Source organism: Salvelinus fontinalis, chromosome 6, assembly GCF_029448725.1.
Source record: "Salvelinus fontinalis isolate EN_2023a chromosome 6, ASM2944872v1, whole genome shotgun sequence".
Lineage (NCBI taxonomy): Eukaryota > Metazoa > Chordata > Actinopteri > Salmoniformes > Salmonidae > Salvelinus > Salvelinus fontinalis.
Window position 1 is genome coordinate 84,584,561 of NC_074670.1, and position 25,377 is coordinate 84,609,937.

Here is a 25,377-nt window from a genome sequence, read left to right on the forward strand (position 1 = left end):
TATAGTGCACTACTTTAGACCAGGGCCCTATTCCCTATATATAGTGCACTACTTTAGACCAGAGCCCTATTCCCTACATAGTGCACTACTTTAGAACAGGGCCCTATTCCCTATATAGTGCACTACTTTAGACCAGGGCCCTATTCCCTATATAGTGCACTACTTTAGACCAGGGCCCTATTCCCTATATAGTGCACTACTTTAGACCAGGGCCCTACTCCCTATATAGTGCACTACTTTAGACCAGGGCCCTATTCCCTATATAGTGCACTACTTTAGACCAGAGCCCTATTCCCTACATAGTGCACTACTTTAGACCAGGGCCCTATTCCCTAATAGTGCACTACTTTAGACCAGAGCCCTATTCCCTATATAGTGCACTACTTTAGACCAGGGCCCTATTCCCTTCTGTAGCTGACCCTGTCTGTCTAGCTAGCTTCAGGGGACAGGTTCTGTAGCTGATCCTGTCTGTCTAGCTAGCTTCAGGGGACAGGTTCTGTAGCTGGCCCTGTCTGTCTAGCTAGCTTCAGGGGACAGGTTCTGTAGCTGGCCCTGTCTGTCTAGCTAGCTTCAGGGGACAGGTTCTGTAGCTGGCCCTGTCTGTCTAGCTAGCTTCAGGGGACAGGTTCTGTAGCTGGCCCTGTCTGTCTAGCTAGCTTCAGGGGACAGGTTCTGTAGCTGGCCCTGTCTGTCTAGCTAGCTTCAGGGGACAGGTTCTGTAGCTGGCCCTGTCTGTCTAGCTAGCTTCAGGGGACAGGTTCTGTAGCTGGCCCTGTCTGTCTAGCTAGCTTCAGGGGACAGGTTCTGTAGCTGGCCCTGCCTGTCTAGCTAGCTTCAGGGGACAGGTTCTGTAGCTGGCCCTGTCTGTCTAGCTAGCTTCAGGGGACAGGTTCTGTAGCTGGCCCTGTCTGTCTAGCTAGCTTCAGGGGACAGGTTCTGTAGCTGGCCCTGCCTGTCTAGCTAGCTTCAGGGGACAGGTTCTGTAGCTGGCCCTGCCTGTCTAGCTAGCTTCAGGGGACAGGTTCTGTAGCTGGCCCTGTCTGTCTAGCTAGCTTCAGGGGACAGGTTCTGTAGCTGGCCCTGTCTGTCTAGCTAGCTTCAGGGGACAGGTTCTGTAGCTGGCCCTGCCTGTCATGTCTGTGTGTTCAGCCTGATTAGCTAATTTCTGAGTATGTGTCTGTTTTTCTCTCTCTGTGTGTGTGTGTGTGTGTGTGTGTGTGTGTGTGTGTGTGTGTGTGTGTGTGTGTGTGTGTGTGTGTGTGTGTGTGTGTGTGTGTGTGTGTGTGTGTGTGTGTGTGTGTGTGTGTGTGTGTGTGTGTGTGTGCGTGTGCAGGATGGAATAAACAGTTGAAACATGAACACTGTGTAGTTGGTTGAGCTAAAGCCTATACCTGAGTCAGAGTGTTTCCTTGGGCTCCGTTTGGCTCTGTGAATACTGCTACTGTCCCCTGGGGCTGTGGCGGGTCTGGTGGGGTGGCCATCCGGCTGTCTGTGAATACTGCTACTGTCCCCTGGGGCTGTGGGGGGTCTGGTGGGGTGGCCATCCGGCTGTCTGTGAATACTGCTACCCTCCCCTGGGGCTGTGGGGGGTCTGGTGGGGTGGCCATCCGGCTGTCTGTGAATACTGCTACTGTCCCCTGGGGCTGTGGGGGGTCTGGTGGGGTGGCCATCCGGCTGTCTGTGGATACTGCTACTGTCCCCTGGGGCTGTGGCGGGTCTGGTGGGGTGGCCATCCGGCTGTCTGTGAATACTGCTACTGTCCCCTGGGGCTGTGGGGGGTCTGGTGGGGTGGCCATCCGGCTGTCTGTGAATACTGCTACTGTCCCCTGGGGCTGTGGGGGGTCTGGTGGGGTGGCCATCCGGCTGTCTGTGGATACTGCTACTGTCCCCTGGGGCTGAGGGGGGTCTGGTGGGGTGGCCATCCGGCTGTCTGTGAATACTGCTACTGTCCCCTGGGGCTGAGGGGGGTCTGGTGGGGTGGCCATCCGGCTGTCTGTGGATACTGCTACTGTCCCCTGGGGCTGAGGGGGGTCTGGTGGGGTGGCCATCCGGCTGTCTGTGGATACTGCTACTGTCCCCTGGGGCTGTGGGGGGTCTGGTGGGGTGGCCATCCGGCTGTCTGTGAATACTGCTACTGTCCCCTGGGGCTGTGGGGGGTCTGGTGGGGTGGCCATCCAACCTCTCCTGTTGAAACAGAAGCAAAACACTGCTCAGGATAGCAATATTTAAGCCCCTGTTCAAAGTAGACTGTCTTTTGAAGACTTCCTTAGTCAGTCACATTTTGACGATATAATTTGACACGGTAATAAATCATCAAACCAAAATGTATTTGTCACACACTTCGTAGACAACAGGTGTAAAACAGTGAAATGCTTACTTACGAGTCATGACAATAGGAATGAATACACAAATAAAAATAAATCAGTAGAAAATGATATGGCTATATACAGGAAGTAGAAAATAACACAGTTGTATACAGGAAGTAGAAAATAACACGGCTATATACAGGAAGTAGAAAACAACACGGCTATATACAGGAAGTAGAAAATAACATGGCTATATACAGGAAGTAGAAAATAACATGGCTATATACAGGAAGTAGAAAATAACATGGCTATATACAGGAAGTAGAAAATAACAAGGCTATATACAGGAAGTAGAAAATAACACGGCTATATACAGGAAGTAGAAAAGAACACGGCTTTATACAGGAAGTAGAAAAGAACACGGCTTTTTACATGAAGTAGAAAAGAACACGGTTATATACAGGAAGTAGAAAATAACACAGCTATATACAGGAAGTAGAAAAGAACACGCCTATATACAGGAAGTAGAAAATAACACGGCTATATACAGGAAGTAGAAAAGAACACGGCTATATACAGGAAGTAGAAAATAACATATACAGGGAGTAGTAATAACATGGCTATATACAATGAGTACTGTCAGTATTGTACTGACCTGTACTATACTCTACTGCATTGTACTGCCCTGTACTATACTGCATTGTACTGCCCTGTACTATACATTTACATTTACATTTAAGTCATTTAGCAGACGCTCTTATCCAGAGCGACTTACAAATTGGAGTTAAAAAAAAAAAATCTAACATCGGATATTATCTTTATTTAACTAGGCAAGTCAGTTAAGAACAAATCCTTATTTTTCAATGACGGCCTAGGAACAGTGGGTTAACTGCCTTGTTCAGGGGCAGGATGACAGATGACCTTGTCAGCTCGGGGATTCGAACTTACAACCTTTCGGTTACAAGTCCAACGCTCTAACCACTAGGCTACCTGCCGCCCCTGTATAGTACAATACTCCACAGTATTGTACTATACTGTATTGTACTGCCCTGTACTATACTCTACTGCATTGTACTGCCCTGTACTCTACTGCAATGTACTGACATGTACTATACTCCACAGTATTGTACTATACTGTATTGTACTGCCCTGTACTATACTCTACTGCATTGTACTGCCCTGTATTATACAGTACAGTACTATATTGTATTATCTAAGACATGCTACCCAGCTGGCCCTACATTAACTAAGACATGGTAAATCACCTCACTACTAAGACATGCTACCTGACTAGTCCTACATTAACTAAGACATGCTACCTGACTAGCCCTACATTAACTAAGACATTCTACCTGACTAGCCCTACATTAATGGCCCTACATTAACTAAGACATGCTACCTGACTAGCCCTACATTAATGGCCCTACATTAACTAAGACATGCTACCCAGCTGGTCCTACATTAATGGCCCTACATTAACTAAGACATGCTACCCAGCTGGTCCTACATTAACTAAGACATGCTACCTGGTTGGTCCTACATTAACTAAGACATGCTACCTGACTAGCCCTACATTAACTAAGACATGCTACCTGACTGGTCCTACATTAACTAAGACATGCTACCTGACTAGCCCTACATTAACTAAGACATGCTACCTGGCTGGCCCTACATTAACTAAGACATGCTACCTGACTAGTCCTACATTAACTAAGGCATGCTACCTGACTAGTCCTACATTAACTAAGACATGCTACCTGACTAGCCCTACATTAACTAAGACATGCTACCTGGTTGGCCCTACATTAACTAAGACATGGTAAATCACCTCACTACTAAGACATGCTACCTGGTTGGCCCTACATTAACTAAGACATGCTACCTGACTAGCCCTACATTAACTAAGACATGCTACCTGGTTGGCCCTACATTAACTAAGACATGCTACCTGGTTGGCCCTACATTAACTAAGACATGCTACCTGACTAGCCCTACATTAACTAAGACATGCTACCTGGTTGGCCCTACATTAACTAAGACATGCTACCTGACTAGCCCTACATTAACTAAGACATGCTACATTAATGGCCCTACATTAAGACATGGTAAATCCCCTCACTACTAAGACATGCTACCTGACTGGTCCTACATTAACTAAGACATGCTACCTGACTAGCCCTACATTAACTAAGACATTCTACCTGACTAGCCCTACATTAACTAAGACATGCTACCTGACTAGCCCTACATTAACTAAGACATGCTACCTGGCTGGCCCTACATTAACTAAGACATGCTACCTGACTAGCCCTACATTAACTAAGACATGCTACCTGACTAGCCCTACATTAACTAAGACATGCTACCTGACTAGTCCTACATTAACTAAGGCATGCTACCTGGCTGGCCCTACATTAATGGCCCTACATTAACTAAGACATGCTACCTGACTAGCCCTACATTAATGGCCCTACATTAATGGCCCTACATTAACTAAGACATGCTACCTGGCTGGCCCTACATTAACTAAGACATGCTACCTGACTAGCCCTACATTAACTAAGACATGCTACCTGACTAGTCCTACATTAACTAAGACATGCTACCTGACTAGTCCTACATTAACTAAGACATGCTACCTGACTAGCCCTACATTAACTAAGTCATGCTACCTGACTAGCCCTACATTAACTAAGACATGCTACCTGGTTGGCCCTACATTAACTAAGACATGGTACCTGACTAGCCCTACATTAACTAAGACATGCTACCTGGTTGGCCCTACATTAACTAAGACATGCTACCTGGCTGGCCCTACATTAACTAAGACATGCTACCTGACTAGCCCTACATTAACTAAGACATGCTACCTGGTTGGCCCTACATTAACTAAGACATGCTACCTGACTAGCCCTACATTAACTAAGACATGCTACCTGGTTGGCCCTACATTAACTAAGACATGCTACCTGGCTGGCCCTACATTAACTAAGACATGCTACCTGACTAGTCCTACATTAACTAAGACATGCTACCTGACTAGCACTACATTAATGGCCCTACATTAACTAAGACATGCTACCTGACTAGTCCTACATTAACTAAGACATGCTACCTGACTAGCCCTACATTAATGGCCCTACATTAACTAAGACATGCTACCTGACTGGTCCTACATTAACTAAGACATGCTACCTGACTAGCCCTACATTAATGGCCCTACATTAACTAAGACATGCTACCTGACTAGTCCTACATTAACTAAGACATGCTACCTGACTAGCCCTACATTAATGGCCCTACATTAACTAAGACATGCTACCTGGCTGGTCCTACATTAACTAAGACATGCTACTTGACTGGTCCTACATTAACTAAGACATGCTACCTGACTGGTCCTACATTAACTAAGACATGCTACCTGACTAGCCCTACATTAACTAAGACATGCTACCTGACTAGCCCTACATTAATGGCCCTACATTAACTAAGACATGCTACCTGACTAGCCCTACATTAATGGCCCTACATTAACTAAGACATGCTACCTGACTAGCCCTACATTAATGGCCCTACATTAACTAAGACATGCTACCTGACTAGCCCTACATTAATGGCCCTACATTAACTAAGACATGCTACCTGGCTGGCCCTACATTAACTAAGACATTCTACCTGGTTGGTCCTACATTAACTAAGACATGCTACCTGACTAGCCCTACATTAAGACATGGTAAATCCCCTCACTACTAAGACATGCTACCTGACTAGCCCTACATTAAGACATGGTAAATCCCCTCACTACTAAGACATGCTACCTGACTAGTCCTACATTAACTAAGACATGCTACCTGACTAGCCCTACATTAAGACATGGTAAATCACCTCACTACTAAGACATGCTACCTGACTAGCCCTACATTAACTAAGACATGCTACCTGGTTGGTCCTACATTAACTAAGACATGCTACCTGACTAGCCCTACATTAAGACATGGTAAATCCCCTCACTACTAAGACATGCTACCTGACTAGCCCTACATTAAGACATGGTAAATCCCCTCACTACTAAGACATGCTACCTGACTAGCCCTACATTAAGACATGGTAAATCACCTCACTACTAAGACATGCTACCTGACTAGCCCTACATTAACTAAGACATGCTACCTGGTTGGTCCTACATTAACTAAGACATGCTACCTGACTAGCCCGACATTAAGACATGGTAAATCCCCTCACTACTAAGACATGCTACCTGACTAGTCCTACATTAACTAAGACATGCTACCTGACTAGCCCTACATTAACTAAGACATGCTACCTGACTAGCCCTACATTAAGACATGGTAAATCCCCTCACTACTAAGACATGCAGCATTAGATGACTGGATACCAACGAGGTGGAATGTCTGTCAAGTGCCAACCAGAGGGACAAGCTTTCATCTGAGCAGGAGGGGAGAGAACATATCTTCAAAGCTGGAGCAAGTGTCTGAACACTAACAAGTACTGCGGTATGGCTTTTGTGGTGGTGCGGCGCACACACACACCACACACACACACACACACACACACACAGACACAGACACAGACACAGACACACAGACACACAGACACACACACACCACACACAGACACACACAGACACACACACACACACACACACACAGACACAGACACAGACACAGACACAGACACACAGACACACAGACACACAGACACACAGACACACACACAGACACACACACACCACACACAGACACACACACACACACACACACACACAGACACACAGACACACAGACACACACACACACACACACACACACACACACACACACACACACACACACACACACACACACAGACACAGACACACAGACACACAGACACACAGACACACAGACACCACACACAGACACACACACACACAGCACGCACGCACGCACGCACACCCCTCCACCACATGCTCCTGTTTCTACCACTATGTAAACTGTGGCCTCAGTAATCAGCCGTGTTTAAGGCAGACATCTGGAGGAACAGCATACAGTACAGCCTAGTGAATATGTACAGCTGTAGTGCTGTGTCTCATCATGCCCTGCACCTCGCTGTCCTCACAGAGAGAGCATCACCAGCTGGGTGACAGAAAAGGCCTGTTCCACTCAGGGCCCTCAGGAGGGAAAGCCCCATAGCCTGTTCCACTCAGGGCCCTCAGGAGGGAAAGCCCCATAGCCTGTTCCACTCAGGGCCCTCAGGAGGGAAAGCCCCTTAGCCTGTTCCACTCAGGGCCCTCAGGAGGGAAAGCCCCATAGCCTGTTCCACTCAGGGCCCTCAGGAGGGAAAGCCCCTTAGCCTGTTCCACTCAGGGCCCTCAGGAGGGAAAGCCCCATAGCCTGTTCCACTCAGGGCCCTCAGGAGGGAAAGCCCCATAGCCTGTTCCACTCAGGGCCCTCAGGAGGGAAAGCCCCATAGCCTGTTCCACTCAGGGCCCTCAGGAGGGAAAGCCCCTTAGCCTGTTCCACTCAGGGCCCTCAGGAGGGAAAGCCCCTTAGCCTGTTCCACTCAGGGCCCTCAGGAGGGAAAGCCCCATAGCCTGTTCCACTCAGGGCCCTCAGGAGGGAAAGCCCCATAGCCTGTTCCACTCAGGGCCCTCAGGAGGGAAAGCCCCATAGCCTGTTCCACTCAGGGTCCTCAGGAGAGAAAGCCCCATAGCCTGTTCCACTCAGGGCCCTCAGGAGGGAAAGCCCCGTAGCCTGTTCCACTCAGGGCCCTCAGGAGAGAAAGCCCCATAGCCTGTTCCACTCAGGGCCCTCAGGAGGGCAAGCCCCATAGCCTGTTCCACTCAGGGCCCTCAGGAGGGAAAGCCCCATAGCCTGTTCCACTCAGGGTCCTCAGGAGGGAAAGCCCCATAGCCTGTTCCACTCAGGGCCCTCAGGAGGGCAAGCCCCATAGCCTGTTCCACTCAGGGCCCTCAGGAGGGAAAGCCCCATAGCCTGTTCCACTCAGGGCCCTCAGGAGAGAAAGCCCCATAGCCTGTTCCACTCAGGGCCCTCAGGAGGGAAAGCCCCATAGCCTGTTCCACTCAGGGTCCTCAGGAGAGAAAGCCCCATAGCCTGTTCCACTCAGGGCCCTCAGGAGGGAAAGCCCCACAGCCTGTTCCACTCAGGGCCCTCAGGAGGGAAAGCCCCATAGCCTGTTCCACTCAGGGCCCTCAGGAGGGAAAGCCCCATAGCCTGTTCCACTCAGGGCCCTCAGGAGGGAAAGCCCCATAGCCTGTTCCACTCAGGGCCCTCAGGAGGGAAAGCCCTATAGCCTGTTCCACTCAGGGCCCTCAGGAGGGAAAGCCCCATAGCCTGTTCCACTCAGGGCCCTCAGGAGGGAAAGCCCCATAGCCTGTTCCACTCAGGGTCCTCAGGAGAGAAAGCCCCATAGCCTGTTCCACTCAGGGCCCTCAGGAGGGAAAGCCCCGTAGCCTGTTCCACTCAGGGCCCTCAGGAGAGAAAGCCCCATAGCCTGTTCCACTCAGGGTCCTCAGGAGAGAAAGCCCCATAGCCTGTTCCACTCAGGGCCCTCAGGAGGGAAAGCCCCATAGCCTGTTCCACTCAGGGCCCTCAGGAGAGAAAGCCCCATAGCCTGTTCCACTCAGGGCCCTCAGGAGGGCAAGCCCCATAGCCTGTTCCACTCAGGGCCCTCAGGAGGGAAAGCCCCATAGCCTGTTCCACTCAGGGCCCTCAGGAGGGAAAGCCCCATAGCCTGTTCCAGTCAGGGCCCTCAGGAGGGAAAGCCCCATAGCCTGTTCCACTCAGGGCCCTCAGGAGGGAAAGCCCCATAGCCTGTTCCACTCAGGGCCCTCAGGAGGGAAAGCCCCATAGCCTGTTCCACTCAGGGCCCTCAGGAGGGAAAGCCCCATAGCCTGTTCCACTCAGGGCCCTCAGGAGGGAAAGCCCCATAGCCTGTTCCACTCAGGGCCCTCAGGAGGGAAAGCCCCATAGCCTGTTCCACTCAGGGCCCTCAGGAGGGAAAGCCCCATAGCCTGTTCCACTCAGGGCCCTCAGGAGGGAAAGCCCCATAGCCTGTTCCACTCAGGGCCCTCAGGAGGGAAAGCCCCATAGCCTGTTCCACTCAGGGCCCTCAGGAGGGAAAGCCCCATAGCCTGTTCCAGTCAGGGCCCTCAGGAGGGAAAGCCCCATAGCCTGTTCCACTCAGGGCCCTCAGGAGGGAAAGCCCCATAGCCTGTTCCAGTCAGGGCCCTCAGGAGGGAAAGCCCCATAGCCTGTTCCACTCAGGGCCCTCAGGAGGGAAAGCCCCATAGCCTGTTCCACTCAGGGCCCTCAGGAGGGAAAGCCCCATAGCCTGTTCCACTCAGGGCCCTCAGGAGGGAAAGCCCCGTAGCCTGTTCCACTCAGGGCCCTCAGGAGGGAAAGCCCCATAGCCTGTTCCAGTCAGGGCCCTCAGGAGGGAAAGCCCCATAGCCTGTTCCAGTCAGGGCCCTCAGGAGGGAAAGCCCCATAGCCTGTTCCACTCAGGGCCCTCAGGAGGGAAAGCCCCATAGCCTGTTCCACTCAGGGCCCTCAGGAGGGAAAGCCCCATAGCCTGTTCCAGTCAGGGCCCTCAGGAGGGAAAGCCCCATAGCCTGTTCCACTCAGGGCCCTCAGGAGGGAAAGCCCCATAGCCTGTTCCAGTCAGGGCCCTCAGGAGGGAAAGCCCCACAGCCTGTTCCACTCAGGGCCCTCAGGAGGGAAAGCCCCATAGCCTGTTCCACTCAGGGCCCTCAGGAGGGAAAGCCCCATAGCCTGTTCCACTCAGGGCCCTCAGGAGGGAAAGCCCCATAGCCTGTTCCACTCAGGGCCCTCAGGAGGGAAAGCCCTATAGCCTGTTCCACTCAGGGCCCTCAGGAGGGAAAGCCCCATAGCCTGTTCCACTCAGGGCCCTCAGGAGGGAAAGCCCCATAGCCTGTTCCACTCAGGGCCCTCAGGAGGGAAAGCCCCATAGCCTGTTCCACTCAGGGCCCTCAGGAGGGAAAGCCCCATAGCCTGTTCCACTCAGGGGGAACAGGCAACATACAGCCACAGTCTCTGACTGATCACAGCATTCCATCACCCTCTGTAGGAACAGAATGAACACCAATCAGATCAGGAGCCTGGACCTCAACGTGCAGGAGTGCTGATCCGGGGGGAGGGGTTCTATTGTGGAATGGTGAGCAACATCAGAACAAAATTAACACCAATCAGATGTGACAATAAATGCAGGCCTACACATTCAGCCGGAGGCTCTGCACCTGCCGGCTTTACGATGACCACATCATCTTTCCACCCAACTGCTGCCTCAACTTCCCCCTCTCCTCTCCTGTTCTGCCTCTCCCCCTCTCCTGTTCTCCCCTCTCCTCTCCTGTTCTGCCTCTCCCCCTCTCCTGCCTCTCCTCCCCTCTCCTCCCCCCTGTTCCCCCCTCTCCTCTCCTGTTCTGCCTCTCCTCCCCTCTGTTCTCCCCTCTCCTGATCTCCCTCTCCTCTGTTCTCCCCTCTCCTCTCTTCTCCCCTCTCCTCTCTTCTCCCCTCTCCTCTCTTCTCCCCTCTCCTCCCCTCTCTTCTCCCCTCTCCTCCCCTCTCCTCTCTTCTCCCCTCTCCTCTCTTCTCCCCTCTCCTCTCTTCTCCCCTCTCCTCTCTTCTCCCCTCTCTTCTCCCCTCTCCTCTCTTCTCCCCTCTCCTCTCTTCTCCCCTCCCCTCTCTTCTCCCCTCTCCTCTCTTCTCCCCTCTCCTCTCTTCTCCCCTCCCCTCTCTTCTCCCCTCTCCTCTCCCCTCTCCTCTGTTCTCCCCTCTCCTCTCCCCTCTCCTCCCCTCTCCTCTCCCCTCTCCTCCGTTCTCCCCTCTCCTCCCCTCCTCTGTTCTCCCCTCTCCTCTCCCCTCTCCTCTGTTCTCCCCTCTCCTCTCTCTGTGAGTCAAGGTGTTGTTCAGTAAAGAAGTCATGAACACCTGTTTCTCTTAAGATTGATTGTTTCTGTTAGAGTAGGCTACTCAAAGCTACAGAGTTCTGGGAACAGACCTGATCAATGACTTCCAGCTCATTCACACACCTCAGTGACCGGAGAACAGACCTGATCAATGACTTCCAGCTCATTCACACACCTCAGTGACCGGAGAACAGACCTGATCAATGACTTCCAGCTCATTCACACATCTCAGTGACCGGAGAACAGACCTGATCAATGACTTCCAGCTCATTCACACACCTCAGTGACCGGAGAACAGGTTATTACACAACACAAGTGCATCGCTGCATACGTAACCAAACTACGTTTCAGATCTGTAGAGTACAGATGACTGGTCTGATCAAGAGCTAAGCCTATATGATTCAAATGCTAAAATGGAAACGAAATAGGCTCATGACTAAGTATTGTAAATAGAAGCAGTTCTGATGTATCACATGTTTGGGGAGCGAAAGAGTGCATGTGTGGTTGCTATGGATTCTGTTTTGTTTACCTCGTGACCCTGTGCCCGGGCGCCGGAGTCCATCACTCGGTGATCGGAGGGGTTCAACAGGTCGGTCACATCAGTTCCACCGAGGGTCAACTTTTCGTCCCCTCCTTTCCGCTGAGAAATTTCCCGCTTCACTTCGGACCGGAGATCCAGGTAGCACAGCAGCGTGATAACGTGCAGAGACAGAGACAAAATAAAGAAGCCGAGGAAAACCATACTGGTGTTGCTCACGCTGCTACTACTTCTGTTGTGGGTTTTGCACGTATTGATGCACGTGCATGAAGACGGTGATCCGGTCAACAACACTTTGTCGGGGAAATCTTCAATCGAACCATCGCATGCCATTATCACACAAAGTGTCAGATAGTTGCGTTGGTTTATCTAGGCATAATCAGCACGTTGGTTCCACCGCTACTCGCTAGACTTGATCCTCATGCCAACATAGTAACAACGATAGTACAATCTCCGGTCAGCGCAAACTGCACGCGTCTCCGTAGTGATACAAAAGGTCCGAGTACTGAGGACCACGCCTTCCGAGTATCTGATTGGTTCCCGTTGTGGTTCCCCTTTGTGACTCCGCCCACATGTTTTTTAACGGAAGCTGCCACCAGCCCCGAGACCGACGCTGATCTGTGATCAGTTTGGTATTTTTCCTACCAAGGGTGAATGTTTGGCGTTGTGGAGAGTGTGAACTGATCCTATAAAGCAAACGCTACAGTTAAAGAAACATGTATTGCTCTGGTATCTACAGGACTTTAGCGACATCTGCTGGACAATGGTCTCTCCTGCAACTAATGCGATGTCCATTGATTTTCATGCAGGAAGCAGGATTATCTATCTGATCATCCCAAAATTCTTCACCTCCCTCTTCTATATGCTATTTATTAGTTTATTTTTATTTATTTATTTCAACTTTATTTAACCAGGTAGGCTAGTTGAGAACAAGTTCTCATTTACAACTGTGACCTGGCCAAGATAAAGCAAAACATTTCGACACGTACAATGGATACACATGGAATAAACAAAACATACAATCAACAATACAGTAGAAAAATCTATATACAGCATGTGTAAATGAGGTAGGATAAGAGAGGTAAGGCAATGAATAGGCCATGGTAGCAAAGTAATTACAATATAGCAATTAAACACTGGAATGGTAGATGTGCAGAAGATGAATGTGCAAGTAGAGATACTGGGGTGCAAAGGAGCAAGATAAATAAATACAGTATGGGGATGAGGTAGATTGGATGGGCTATTTACAGATGGGCTATGTACAGGTGCAGTGATCTGTGAGCTGCTCTGACAGCTGGTGCTTAAAGCTAGTGAGGCAGGTAAGAGTCTCCAGCTTCAGAGATTTTTGCAGTTCGTTCCAGTCATTGGCAACAGAGAACTGGAAGGAAAAATGACCAAAGAAGGAATTGGCTTTGGGGGTGACCAGTGAGATATACCTGCTGGAGCGCGTGCTACGAGTGGGTGCTGCTATGGTGACCAGTGAGCTGAGATAAGGCGGAGCTTTACCTAGCAGAGACTTGTAGATGACCTGGAGCCAGTGGGTTTGGCAACGAGTATGAAGCGAGGGCCAACCAGGTCGCAGGGGTGGGTAATACATGGGGCTTTGGTGATAAAACGGATGGCACTGTGATAGGCTATAAATATTATAACCCTGAACGTACTCAGCATGGGTGACCAACTATTCATGTTTAGTAGGCCAGGTAGGATCAACCTGAGCCATATAGCCTAGCGGTTAGAGTGTTGGCCCAGTAATAGAAAAGTCACTAGTTTGAATCCCTGAGCCGACAAGGTGAAAAATCGTCCGACGTGCCCGTGAGCAAGGCACTTCAACCTAATTGCTCCAGGATCGCCGTTGATAATGTCAGAACCTGGCTGTGATCTCACAGGATCGCCGTTGATAATGTCAGAACCTGGCTGTGATCTCACAGGATCGCCGATGATAATGTCAGAGCCTGGCTGTGATCTCACAGGATCGCCGTTGATAATGTCGAGACCTGGCTGTGATCTCACAGGATCGCCGATGATAATGTCAGAGCCTGGCTGTGATCTCACAGGATCGTCGTTGATAATGTCAGAGCCTGGCTGTGATCTCACAGGATCGTCGTTGATAATGTCAGAACCTGGCTGTGATCTCACAGGATCGTCGTTGATAATGTCAGAGCCTGGCTGTGATCTCACAGGATCGTCGTTGATAATGTCAGAGCCCGGCTGTGATCTCACAGGATCGTCGTTGGTAATGTCAGAGCCTGGCTGTGATCTCACAGGATCGTCGTTGATAATGTCAGAGCCCGGCTGTGATCTCACAGGATCGCCGTTGATAATGTCGAGGCCTGGCTGTGATCTCACAGGATCGTCGTTGATAATGTCAGAGCCTGGCTGTGAACCCACTTTCAAAATCAAATCACAGTTTCTTCGTCACCTACACAAGATGTAATTGCAGTGAAATGCTTGTGTTTCTAGCTCCAATAGTGCAGTAATAATACCTAGCAATACAAAACAATATGCACACAATACAAAAAGTGAAAAGAAAGAAAATTGTCAGAGACCGGAAGATATATATATATATATATATATATATATATATATATATATATATATATATATATATATATATATATATATATTATGTAAATGATTTGCTCTTACAGACAGTGAGTCAGGTGGATGTGGCACTCTCTATAAAGCAGGCATCGAGGCATTCAGTTACTGTTTGATTGAACGTTAGAATGGGTAAAACGAGCGACTCTGAGCACAGTATGATCATCAGTGCCAGTTTCTCAGAACCGGCCGGCCTCTTGGGCTTTTCACACACGACAGTGTCTACGGTTTACAGAGAATGGTGCGACAAACAAAACACAGAGTCAACGCTCCTTCACGCTATTTTAAGAATGTGAAATGTCAGAATAATAGTAGAGAGAATGATTTATTTCAGCTTTTATTTCTTTCATCACATTCCCAGTGGGTCAGACGTTTACATATACTCAATTAGTATTTAGTAGCATTGCCTTTAAATTGTTTAACTTGGGTCAAATGTTTCAGGTAGCCTTCCACAACCTTCTCACAATAAGTTGGGTGAATTTTGGCCCATTCCTCCTGACAGAGCTGGTGTAACTGAGTCAGGTTTGAGTTTGAATTTATTTATTGTATTTTTACAGGGACAGTGCACATTAATCAACGTTTCAGTAAAAGTGCCGGTTTTAGCCAGCCGGCTAATTTTCAACTGCAGTCCCTAGGCAGGTTATTAAAAACAATTACAATATAGACAATCATTGAGCAGTGAGCACACGCAGAGCAACATAGGACAAGCAGGACGTAGCATACAGACAGAGCAACATAGAACAAGTAAGACGTAGCATACAGACAGAGCAACATAGAACAAGCAAGACGTAGCATACAGTCAGAGCAACATAGAACAAAAAGCAACAAGACAAAATTCATAAAAGCAACAAAGTGTTTCCACACCTTACAAGCTACAGACAACAGACAACATGGAAAGCGGCAATACACAGTTAGGGATTATGTTCAGAAATCTGATTGACCTTTAGCCATGTCGTCATGCATTTTGTGAAAGTGTGATATGTGGTGCAGTTATGTGTGTCTGATGGCAGTGTATTCCAGACATGGGAAGCTCTCACAGAGAAAGCGGATTTACTAAAGGTGCTTTTCCTTTAAGGGAACTAGACAGTCACCTCTCATGGCAGACCTTGTGGATCTGCTGCCATATGTTTGGGTTTTCTGTTTAACAAAAATACTGAGTGGAGGGGGAGCCAGGCCATTTAGGATCTTGAATACAAGACATGCGTCAGTGTATTGCACAAGATTTTCCCAACTCAGGAGCTCATGCTTTCTGAGGATGTAACAGTGATGATGGCTATTGGGCTTCCTATCAAGCACTTTGAGAGCCTGTTTGTAGACAGACTGAATGGGTTTTAATGCTGTACAGCAAGCTTGGGCCCAACTAGTCAAGCAGTATCTTACGTGGGGGAGTATCATAGATTTGAAGTACAGTTTTGCTACCTCTGTTGAATTTGGTTATTTTAATTACCTTTTTCACATGCTTTTTAAAACAGAGGTTGGAATCAAGTATGATGCCAAGGTACTTAAAATCAGATACCACCTGGAGCTTCTCCCCTGACACATAGATGTAACGGATGTGAAATGGCTAGCTAGTTAGCGGGTACGCGCTACTAGCGTTTCAATCAGTTACGTCACTTGCTCTGAAACCTAGAAGTAGTGTTGCACCTTGCTCTGCAAGGGCCGTGGCCTTTGTGGAGCGATGGGTAACGATGCTTCGTGGGCGACCGTTGTTGATGTGTGCAGAGGGTCCCTGGTTCGCGCCCGGGTCGGGGCGAGGGGACGCACTAAAGTTATACTGTTACATAGACATCTGGAGCTTCTCCCCTGATACACAGACATCTGGAGCTTCTCCCCTGATACATAGACATCTGGAGCTTCTCCCCTGACACATAGACATCTGGCTCAGTAGCATCAGATACCACCTGGAGCTTCTCCCCTGACACATAGACATCTGGAGCTTCTCCCCTGACACATAGACATCTGGCTCAGTAGCATCAGATACCACCTGGAGCTTCTCCCCTGACACACAGACATCTGGCTCAGTAGCATCAGATACCACCTGGAGCTTCTCCCCTGACACATAGACATCTGGCTCAGTAGCATCAGATACCACCTGGAGCTTCTCCCCTGACACACAGACATCTGGCTCAGTAGCATCAGATACCACCTGGAGCTTCTCCCCTGACACACAGACATCTGGAGCTTCTCCCCTGACACATAGACATCTGGCTCAGTAGCATCAGATACCACCTGGAGCTTCTCCCCTGACACATAGACACCTGGAGCTTCTCCCCTGACACACAGACATCTGGCTCAGTAGCATCAGATACCACCTGGAGCTTCTCCCCTGACACATAGACATCTGGCTCCGTAGCATCAGATACCACCTGGAGCTTCTCCCCTGACACACAGACATCTGGAGCTTCTCCCCTGACACACAGACATCTGGAGCTTCTCCCCTGACACACAGACATCTGGAGCTTCTCCCCTGACACATAGACATCTGGCTCAGTAGCATCTGTTGCCCTCTTTGTGAAAAACATGCAAACAGTTTCACTGAGCCACTTTGTAACCTGGACCATTACAGTAGTGAGTCACTGAGCCACTTTGTATCCTGGACCATTACAGTAGTGAGTCACTGAGCCACTTTGTAACCTGGACCATTACAGTAGTGAGTCACTGAGCCACTTTGTAACCTGGACCATTACAGTAGTGAGTCACTGAGCCACTTTGTAACCTGGACCATTACAGTAGTGAGTCACTGAGCCACTTTGTAACCTGGACCATTAGTGAGTCACTGAGCCACTTTGTAACCTGGACCATTACAGTAGTGAGTCACTGAGCCACTTTGTAACCTGGACCATTACAGTAGTGAGTCACTGAGCCACTTTGTAACCTGGACCATTACAGTAGTGAGTCACTGAGCCACTTTGTAACCTGGACCATTACAGTAGTGAGTCACTGAGCCACTTTGTAACCTGGACCATTACAGTAGTGAGTCACTGAGCCACTTTGTAACCTGGACCATTACAGTAGTGAGTCACTGAGCCACTTTGTAACCTGGACCATTACAGTAGTGAGTCACTGAGTCACTGAGCCACTTTGTAACCTGGACCATTACAGTAGTGAGTCACTGAGCCACTTTGTAACCTGGACCATTACAGTAGTGAGTCACTGAGCCACTTTGTAACCTGGATCATTACAGTAGTGAGTCACTGAGCCACTTTGTAACCTGGATCATTACAGTAGTGAGTTCTTGTGCAGCTTGTTGTTTGCTCTTTACATGCACATATATCACTGTTTGTAGGCCTCCTTGCTCGCAAACGCTTTTTCAGTTCTGCCCACAAATGTTCTATGGGATTGAGGTCAGGGCTTTGTGATGGCCACTCCAATACCTTGACTTTGTTGTCCTTAAGCCATTTTGCCTTTGGAAGTATACTTGGGGTCATTGTCCATTTGGAAGTCCCATTTGCGACTAAGCTTTAACTTCCTGACTGATGTCTTGAGATGTTGTTTCAATATATCCACATAATTTCCGTCCTCATGATGCCATCTATTTTGTGAAGTGCAGAATAGGGCAATATAGTTTAGAATCTAGGACAATATAGTTTAGAATCTAGGACAATATAGTTTAGAATCTAGGTCAATATAGTTTATAATCTAGTACAATATAGTTTAGAATCTAGGACAATATAGTTTAGAATCTAGGACAATATAGTTTAGAATCTAGGACAATATAGTTTAGAATCTAGGACAATATAGTTTAGAATCTAGTACAATATAGTTTAGAATCTAGTACAATATAGTTTAGAATCTAGGACAATATAGTTTAGAATCTATGACAATATAGTTTAGAATCTAGGACAATATAGTTTAGAATCTAGTACAATATAGTTTAGAATCTAGGACAATATAGTTTAGAATCTATGACAATATAGTTTAGAATCTAGTACAATATAGTTTAGAATCTAGGACAATATAGTTTAGAATCTATGACAATATAGTTTAGAATCTAGTACAATATAGTTTAGAATCTAGGACAATATAGTTTAGAATCTAGTACAATATAGTTTAGAATCTATGACAATATAGTTTAGAATCCAGGACAATATAGTTTAGAATCTAGGACAATATAGTTTAGAATCTAGGACAATATAGTTTAGAATCTAGGACAATATAGTTTAGAATCTGGGACAATATAGTTTAGAATTCAAGACTGAGACCAGAATGCAGCCTGCGTCTATGGGAGGCTCAGAATATCAGCGCAAATATTGTGTACCGGTATGCATGTGGCATTTCCATTGTAGAATATGTACAGTGTGGTGCCTGCCTCTGTGTGTATTATTCATGAATGAATAACAAATAAAACCAGAGCAAAGAGGTGGGACACACAAAAAAATCGCCAGTAGATATTAAGAGATTTTGGTACGCACTAAATTCTAAGCCTATGGGAACGCTCAAAACGTTTTGGCCAATCAGAAAGCCAGAAATTCCTGACTCATCAACCAATAGGGTAGCAGATACGATTTGGGCTAGATGCGCCATTTTAGCGCGTCTCCAGCCATCCGGTATGATGGCGACTTTGCTTTGTCTCCAGTGAACAGGGTTGCTTCAATAGTCTATATATTTTTTTTCTAAAATTAACAGTGTTTTATCTCCGGGACGACGTGCCAAGAACTACACGTGTCTCAGTTTTTCAAGAAATGACGACAGAGTACAGAAGGTATGCGTAATATTCGGCTTTTTCCTAAGAAGCAGTTCCTAACGTTGGCAGCTTTGCATTGAAACACTGTGCTAGGCTAGTTAGCTGGCTAGCTATGTAACGGTGTTACGCAGAGGAAGCCGGCACATTTTCCCAACGGAGCAGAAGGAAAAACTCTACTGAGGGATTTTATAAGCTATCTAGCTAGCTATCCACTATTATTAAGTCTTTTCGAAATGGTAAATGTTGCATCACTAAACAATTTTGCGCGTAAAATTCCACCTGTGTTCTGTCTTGGAATGCATCAGCTTAGTTGCAGTTTACTTGCTAACTAGCATGCTAACTAATGTGAAATTTTACATTTCATTCTGGGGGAGGGGGATACACGGGATGCATACATTTCGGTGCATGCCTCTGAATGCACTGGACCATTCATGCACTGGGATTGCAGGGTTACCCGGGAAACGAATGTCTGAAATGTTGACATGCTGCAGTGATGTCTGTTTTGTTAATCTCATAACTTTGTCTGGTTGATTTACTGCACATACAAGATGGCTAAATAGCTAACCCGTTATCTAGTTAGTTAGCCTTTGATGGGATGAGGCCCGGTTTTTGTAGACCGTTTCTCTCCCAGTTCGCCTTTATGTACTCTGTGCATGTCAGATAGCATCCCTAGAAGCAGACACGATCCATGATAGTTAACGTACTCACGTCAGACAGGAAACCGATGCATTAGAGAGATAAGCAACAGAATCGCCTCACGCCTATAATGGCGCAAAATGTCTGAATTATCCTAGTTAGCTAAATGCTAACCTGGCCGTTGAGGTAAACCGTTAGTTAGCTAGCGCTCGGGTTTTTTTTCTTTACAACGAGCTGTTGTAAATGCATTTTACGAAGTTAGCTTGCTAGACAGATACCGTACGTTTGTTAGGTTATTTATAATATGAATAGCAAAAAAAAAAAAACGGACCGTAATGTTTGGTAGCTAGCTATCCATGTAACTAGCCTCTTCCCCCGCAGGAGGCTCAAAATATTTGGCATGGGCCCTCAGATCCTCAAAGTTATACAGCTGCACCATTGAGAGCATCTTGACTGGCTGCATCACTGCTTGGTATGGAAACTGTTTGGGAGCTTAAAGGCCAGTACATCACTGGGGCTGTGCTCCCTGCCATCCAAGACCTGTATACCAGGCAGTGTCAGAGGAAGGCCCTAACAATGTCAAGACTCCAGCCATCCAAGTCATGGACTGTTCTCTCTGCTACCGCACGGCAAGCGGTACCGATGCAGCAAGTCTGTAACCTGAACAACTTCTACCCCCAAAAGCCATAAGACTGCTGAATAGTTATCCAAATAGCTACCCAGACTATCTGCATTGACCCTTTCTGCACTAACTTTGACTCATCACGTACACTGATTTTACTGTTTATCTGTCACTTTATTCCTAGTTATTTGTCTCTACAGTGCATTCTGAAAGTATTGACTTTTTCCACATTTTGTTACATTACAGCCTTATTCTAAAATGGATTAAATTGTTTTTTTTCTTCATCAATCTACAAACAAAACCCCATAATGACAGCACAATACCCCATAATGACAAAGGAAAAACAGGTTTTTAAAAATGTTAGCAAATGTATAAATAAAATTAGCTGATCACATTTACATAAGTATTCAGACCCTTTACTCAGTATTTTGTTGAAGCACCTTTGGCAGAGATTACAGCCTCGCGTCTTCTTGGGTATGACGCTACAAGATTGACACACCTGTATTTGGGGAGTTTCTCTCATTCTTCTCTGCAGATCCTCTCAAGCTCTGTCAGGTTGGATGGGGAGCGTCGCTGCAGGTCTCTCCAGAGATGTTTGATCGGGTTCAAGTCCAGGCTCTGGCTGGGCCACTCAAGGACATTCAGAGACTTGTCCCAAAGCCACTCCTGCGTTGTCTTGGCTGTGTGCTTAGGGTCGTTGTCCTGTTGGAAGGTGAACCTTCGCCCCAGTCTGAGGTCCTGAGTGCTCTGGAGCAGATTTTCATCAAGGATCTCTCTGTACTTTGTTCTGTTCATCTTTCCCTCCATTCTGACTAGTCTCCCAGTCCCTGCTGTTGAAAAACATCCACACAGCATGATGCTGCCACCACCAGGCTTCACCGTAGGGATGGGACCAGGTTTCCTCCAGATGTGACACTTGGCATTCAGGTCAAAGAGTTCAATCTTGGTTTCATCAGACCAGAGAGTCTTGTTTCTCTTGGTCTGAGAGTCCTTTAGGTGCCTTTTTGGCAAACTACAAACGGGCTGTCATGTGCCTTTGTCTGAGGAGTTGGTTCCTTCTGACCACTGTACAATAAAGTTCTGATTGGTGGCGTGCTACAGAGATGGTTGTCCTTGCGCCTTGGTGGCGCTAAGCTCTCCTTCGTGAACAGACGCAGACAACGCAACACGCCTAACGTCCCGAAAAAATTTCAATAATATAATAAAACTATATTGAAAAAACATACTTTACGATGATATTGTCGCATGTATCAAATAAAATCAAAGCCGGAGTTATTAGTCGTCTATAACGACAGCTGTACAGAAGGCAAAACCAGGTCCCTTCGCGCGCTCTCCAGAAAACAGGAAACTGGTAACACGTCATACAAAGAGCATTTATTTGAGCCCAGATCAAGTTATACACTCAATTTCTTCTCTCACTGCCTGTCGACATCTAGTGGAAGACGTATGAAGTGCATGTATTCTAATAAATATCAAGGACCTTTATAGGCAGCCCCTAGAAGAGGGCATCGATTTCAGATTTTCCACTTCCTGTCAGGAAGTTTGCTGCAAAAGGAGTTCTGTTTTACTCACAGGTATAATTCAAACGGGTTTAGAAACTAGAGAGTGTTTTCTATCCAATAGTAATAATAATATGCATATTGTACGAGCAAGAATTGAGTACGAGGCCGTTTGAAATGGGCACCTTTTTATCCGGCTACTCAATACTGCCCCTGCAGCCCAAACAGGTTAAGACACTAACAGCTTACAGACGGTAGGCAATTAAGGTCATAGTTATGGAAACTTAGGACACTAAGGAGGCCTTTCTACAGACTCTGAAAAACACCAAAGAAAGATGCCCAGAGTCCCTGCTCATCTGCGTGAACGTGCCTTAGGCATGCTGCAAGGAGGCATGAGGACTGCAGATGTGGCCAGGGCAATAAATTGCAATGTCCGTACTGTGAGACGCCTAAGACAGCGCTACAGGGAGACAGGGCGGACAGCTGATCGTCCTCGCAGTGGCAGACCACGTGGAACAACACCTGCACAGGATCGGTACATCCGAACATCACACCTGCGGGACAGGTACAGGGTGGCAACAACAACTGCCCGAGTTACACCTGGAACGCACAATCCCTACATCAGTACTCAGACTGTCCGCAATATGCTGAGAGAGGCTGGACTAATGGCTTGTAGGCCTGTTGTAAGGCAGGTCCTTACCAGACCTCACTGGCAACAATGTCGCCTATGGGCACAAACCCACCATCGCTAGACCAGACAGGACTGGCAAAAAGTGCTCTTCATTGACGAGTCACAGTTTTGTCTCATCGGGGGTGATGGTCGGATTCGCGTTTATCGTTGAAGGAATGAGCGTTACACCGAGGCCTGTACTCTGGAGCGGGATTGATTTGGAGGTGGAGGGTCCGTCATGGTCTGGGGCGGTGTGTCACAGCATCATCGGACTGAGCTTGTTGTCATTACAGGCAATCTCAACGCTATGCGTTACAGGGAAGACATCCGTCTCCCTCATGTGGTACCCTTCCTGCAGGCTCATCCTGACATGACCCTCCAGCATGACAATGCTACCAGCCATACTGCTCATTTTGTGCGTGATTTCCTGCAAGACAGGAATGTCAGTGTTGGCCAGCGAAGAGCCCGGACCTCAATCCCCTTGAGCACGTCTGGGACCTGTTGGATCGGAGGGTGAGGGCTGGGCCATTCCCCCTAGAAATGTCCGGGAAATTGCAGGTGCCTTGGTGGAATAGTGGGGTAACATCTCACAGCAAGAACTGGCAAATCTGGTGCAGTCCATGAGGAGGAGATGCACTGCAGTACTTAATGCAGCTGGTGGCCACACCAGATACTGACTGTTACTTTTGATTTTGACCCCCCCTTTGTTCAGGGACACATTATTCCATTTCTGTTGGTCACATGTCTGTGGAACTTGTTCAGTTTATGTCTCAGTTGTTGAATCTTATGTTCATACAAATATTTACACGTTAAGTTTGCTGAAAATAAACGCAGTTGACAGTGAGAGGACGTTTCTTTATTTGCTGAGTTTATCTAGATTTGCATCTGAAATGGCCCCCATATTCCCTCTATAGTGCACTACATTTGACCAGGGTCCATAGGGTGTAGGTTCCAAATGGCACCCTATTCCCTCTATAGTGCACTACATTTGACCAGGGTCCATGGGGAATAGGGTGGTTTTTGGTACAGATCTTCAGAATGAAACAGACTCCTCACGTTGATCAGTAATGTTCTTACATGATGTCATCCAATACGACGTGACGTCGTCCTGTACGACGTGACGTCGTCCTGTACGACGTGACGTCGTCCTGTACGACGTGACGTCGTCCTGTACGACGTGACGTCGTCCTGTACGACGTGACGTCGTCCTGTACGGCGTGACTGGAACGGGCTCATCGTGTTGAACAATAATGTCTTAGATCCAGATCAGGCTGTTGAGCTTCAGGTTATTTTGCTTCTGAGTGTTCGGACGTTAACTTTTACTTTAGGAAAAAGCCTGTAACCTGATACTAATTTAATCCGCTGCCCACTGAGCCCACTCAGACACTCGTGACACCCATTCCAAATGGGAACTACAAACGTGGCTCATGCGCACAGTTCAATAGCACTATAAAAAACAGCCTTCAGACTCCCACATACAGGTGGAAAAATCCCTGTAAGAGTTATCATGCAAGACCAAGGTCGTAATCTATCTCATCAGCTGTTCATGTGGAAAAGACAACGAAGGACCAACGAAGAGACACAACAACACATAGCTGAACACCGCAGCCCAATCAGGTGTCAGAACACTGACTCTCCAATAGCAGCTCAATCAGGTGTCAGAACATTGACTGTCCAATAGCAGCTCAATCAGGTGTCAGAACATTGACTGTCCAATAGCAGCTCAGTCAGGTGACAGAACATTGACTGTCCAATAGCAGCTCAATCAGGTGTCAGAACATTGACTGTCCAATAGCAGCTCAATCAGGTGACAGAACATTGACTGTCCAATAGCAGCTCAATCAGGTGACAGAACATTGACTGTCCAATAGCAGCTCAATCAGGTGACAGAACATTGACTGTCCAATAGCAGCTCAATCAGGTGACAGAACATTGACTGTCCAATAGCAGCTCAGTCAGGTGACAGAACATTGACTGTCCAATAGCAGCTCAGTCAGGTGTCAGAACATTGACTGTCCAATAGCAGCTCAATCAGGTGTCAGAACATTGACTGTCCAATAGCAGCTCAATCAGGTGTCAGAACATTGACTGTCCAATAGCAGCTCAATCAGGTGTCAGAACATTGACTGTCCAATAGCAGCTCAATCAGGTGACAGAACATTGACTGTCCAATAGCAGCTCAATCAGGTGACAGAACATTGACTGTCCAATAGCAGCTCAATCAGGTGACAGAACATTGACTGTCCAATAGCAGCTCAATCAGGTGACAGAACATTGACTGTCCAATAGCAGCCCACTTCGTTGAAGCTAACCATCCAATCACCTCCCTCAAATACACAGGCAGTGAGCATGTTGCTCCACCAAGAAGAGGAGGTAACATGGAGATCCTACTTACTACAAAGGGAGACAGGATATCCTGTCTAAAAACTTTGACCCCTAGTGGTCTGAATATTGACTTTGATCTCAGGCTCTTCTTATGAACAAGTCTTAGAAATGGATATATTCTTTCTCCAGCTTATCAGCGTTCACCCGATAAGTTCCCCCTGTTGATGATGCTTATTATGCATTAAGGTTGAACCAAAAGATTACATGGAACGAAATACGAAACGGTTAAATATGTGAAATTCAATGAAACAATAATGTATGTTGATGCTATTATTATGTACAATATTAAATTATGTTTCCATATGATAACAATCTAATATATTTAATATGCCATAAACTATTGTTGTTTTTCACTCAATTCATCCTAATTAACTTACTCATTATGACACACCCCTCACTATTGTCATTGCTTGTCTACATAACCTGGTTTACGTATTCATGACATGAGCCTGAAGAAGGCCCAGCGATGCCGAAACGTTGGTGATTTACCCA

The 25,377-nt window shown here is 47.4% G+C and overlaps 1 protein-coding gene across 2 annotated transcripts in view; it reads right to left on the reverse strand.

Moving 5' to 3' along the window:
• The window catches only part of LOC129858563 (ectodysplasin-A-like), a 47,452-nt gene extending 35,141 nt beyond the window's left edge, over window positions 1-12,311 (reverse strand). For both annotated transcript variants that reach the window (XM_055927896.1, XM_055927895.1), the window contains exons 1-2: window positions 11,783-12,311; window positions 1,392-2,184 (exon numbers count right to left, since the gene is read on the reverse strand). In XM_055927896.1, coding sequence (XP_055783871.1) covers window positions 1,392-2,184; window positions 11,783-12,124 — 1,135 coding nt within the window. In that variant the 5' untranslated portion in view covers window positions 12,125-12,311. The remainder of the gene's footprint in view (window positions 1-1,391; window positions 2,185-11,782) is intronic.
• Window positions 12,312-25,377: the final 13,066 nt, after the last annotated feature.